This window comes from Nestor notabilis, unplaced genomic scaffold (assembly GCF_000696875.1).
Source record: "Nestor notabilis isolate BGI_N333 unplaced genomic scaffold, ASM69687v1 scaffold23600, whole genome shotgun sequence".
NCBI classification, from domain to species: Eukaryota; Metazoa; Chordata; class Aves; order Psittaciformes; family Psittacidae; genus Nestor; species Nestor notabilis.
In genome coordinates, this window is record NW_009910975.1 from 1 (window position 1) to 1,864 (window position 1,864).

At 60.4% G+C, this 1,864-nt stretch overlaps 1 protein-coding gene across 1 annotated transcript; it reads left to right on the forward strand.

Moving 5' to 3' along the window:
- Window positions 1–7: 7 nt before the first annotated feature.
- ABHD8 (abhydrolase domain containing 8) lies at window positions 8–1,417 on the forward strand (the record flags this gene model as incomplete). The annotated part of the gene is made up of 4 exons (XM_010012543.1): window positions 8–108; window positions 695–865; window positions 966–1,182; window positions 1,268–1,417. Coding segments are annotated over 4 exons (639 nt in total), but the record flags the coding sequence as incomplete, so codon positions are not given.
- Between the last annotated feature and the right edge of the window lie 447 nt (window positions 1,418–1,864).

Below are 1,864 nucleotides of genomic sequence, written 5' to 3' on the forward strand. Positions count from 1 at the left end.
GCCCCAGATTGCCGCTGCATACACCTTCTATGCGCTGGCCGAGGACATGAGGGCCGTGTTCAAGCGCTACGCCAAGAAGAGGAACATCTTGATAGGACACTCGTATGGGTAAGGGACCAGGGGGGTCCCAGGAGGGGTGGCTTCACCCCCACAAACACATCCTCTCCTTGGCAGCAAGCGCCTACCAGAGCCTGCGCTTTAAGGAGAAGCAGAGGGGGGGTGTGGGGTTATCCCTCAGTTCTGGTCTCCTGCATCTTGGCGTGTGTTTCTGGGTGCAGCTAATCCCAGAAGCCATCCTCCAGCAGGGAAGCTGGCAGAGCACAGCCTATAAATAGAGTAAGCCCAAGCAAGTCAATTAGATAGAGACTAAGCAGCACAGAAAGCAGTGCTGGGAGGAAAGGGAGCTGGAGCTCTGGGCTCCAGCAGGATTAGATCAGAAGGACAAGGATGGTCCAGCCTGGCGAGCACCCAAGTGGGTCCTAGCACCCTGCTCTGGTTGTGTTCAGCCCCTCTGCCCAGGCTCTGCAGGGCACCGGCTGTGGGGTTTGACTGGGGTTACCCTGCGCCAGAGAGGGGGAGCACAGGTCAAACAGGAGGAGCTATGGCCATGGATCCTTGGGATCAGCCTTGGGATGCAGCATCCTTTAGTGCCTTGGGGTCAGAGCATGGCCCCCATGTCTGTCTCTCCTCACAGGGTGTCCTTCTGCACCTTCCTTGCCCACGAGTACCCAGACCTGGTCCATAAGGTGATCATGATCAACGGAGGAGGCCCAACAGCGCTGGAGCCCAGCCTCTGCTCCATCTTCAACATGCCCACCTGCGTGCTGCACTGCCTGTCCCCATGCCTGGCCTGGAGCTTCCTCAAGTGAGTGGCCATCCCGTGCCCTGCCAGCAGTGTCCCCCATGCTCCCATCCCCTCAGTGCCACCGGATTAACCCTCTGCCCATGCTGGCTCCATCCCACAGGGCTGGCTTTGCTCGCCAGGGTGCCAAAGAGAAGCAGCTGCTGAAGGAAGGCAACGCCTTCAATGTGTCCTCCTTCGTGCTGCGCGCCATGATGAGCGGGCAGTACTGGCCCGAGGGGGACGAGGTTTACCACGCCGAGCTGGCTGTGCCCGTGCTCCTGGTCCATGGCATGCACGACAAGTTCGTCCCAGTGGAGGAGGACCAGCGAATGGCCGAGGTATGGGACGGAGCTGGGCTGGGTGAGGGTTCTGCAATGCAGAGGGCTCATCCCAGCCCTGACACCCGCCGCTGTGTCCCTGCAGATCCTGCTCATCGCCTTCCTGAAGGTGATCGATGAGGGCAGCCACATGGTGATGATGGAGTGTCCCGAGACGGTCAACACGCTGCTCCACGAGTTCGTCCTGTGGGAGCCCGAGACACCAGCAGGGGACGGGCAAGGGGAGAAGAAATAAGGCAGCAGGACATGGTGACCGGGCTGCTCCCATGGGAGAGATGTTTCGGAGTGGAGCAGAGGCTGCCCTCGCCGGGAGCTCAGCCCCTTTTCTTTCCCGGCCGTGGTGGAGGCTGGTGGTAGAGCACGGAGGCTCCCCCAGGAACGAGGCCGGCAGCAGGATCACGGCAAGACCTGGTCCCCATCCCTCTGGGGACGAGGCAGCAGCCGCTGGAGTGACTTCATCCTCTTTCTTTGTAGTATTCTTTTGTCCCAGTGACAGAGAGGAGGCAACTGTGGGGAGACTGGTCCCACTGCAGCAAAACGGGAAGAAATGGGAACGTTCCTCCAGGGAGACGGTGTCACCTCCAGCTGCAGGAGCTGAGCTGGGATTGCTTTGAGGAGAAGCCAGAAGCTCCTTGGCCTTGAGGGGCTTATTGCTGTGGTGGCCAGCAGCTCCTGCCTGCAC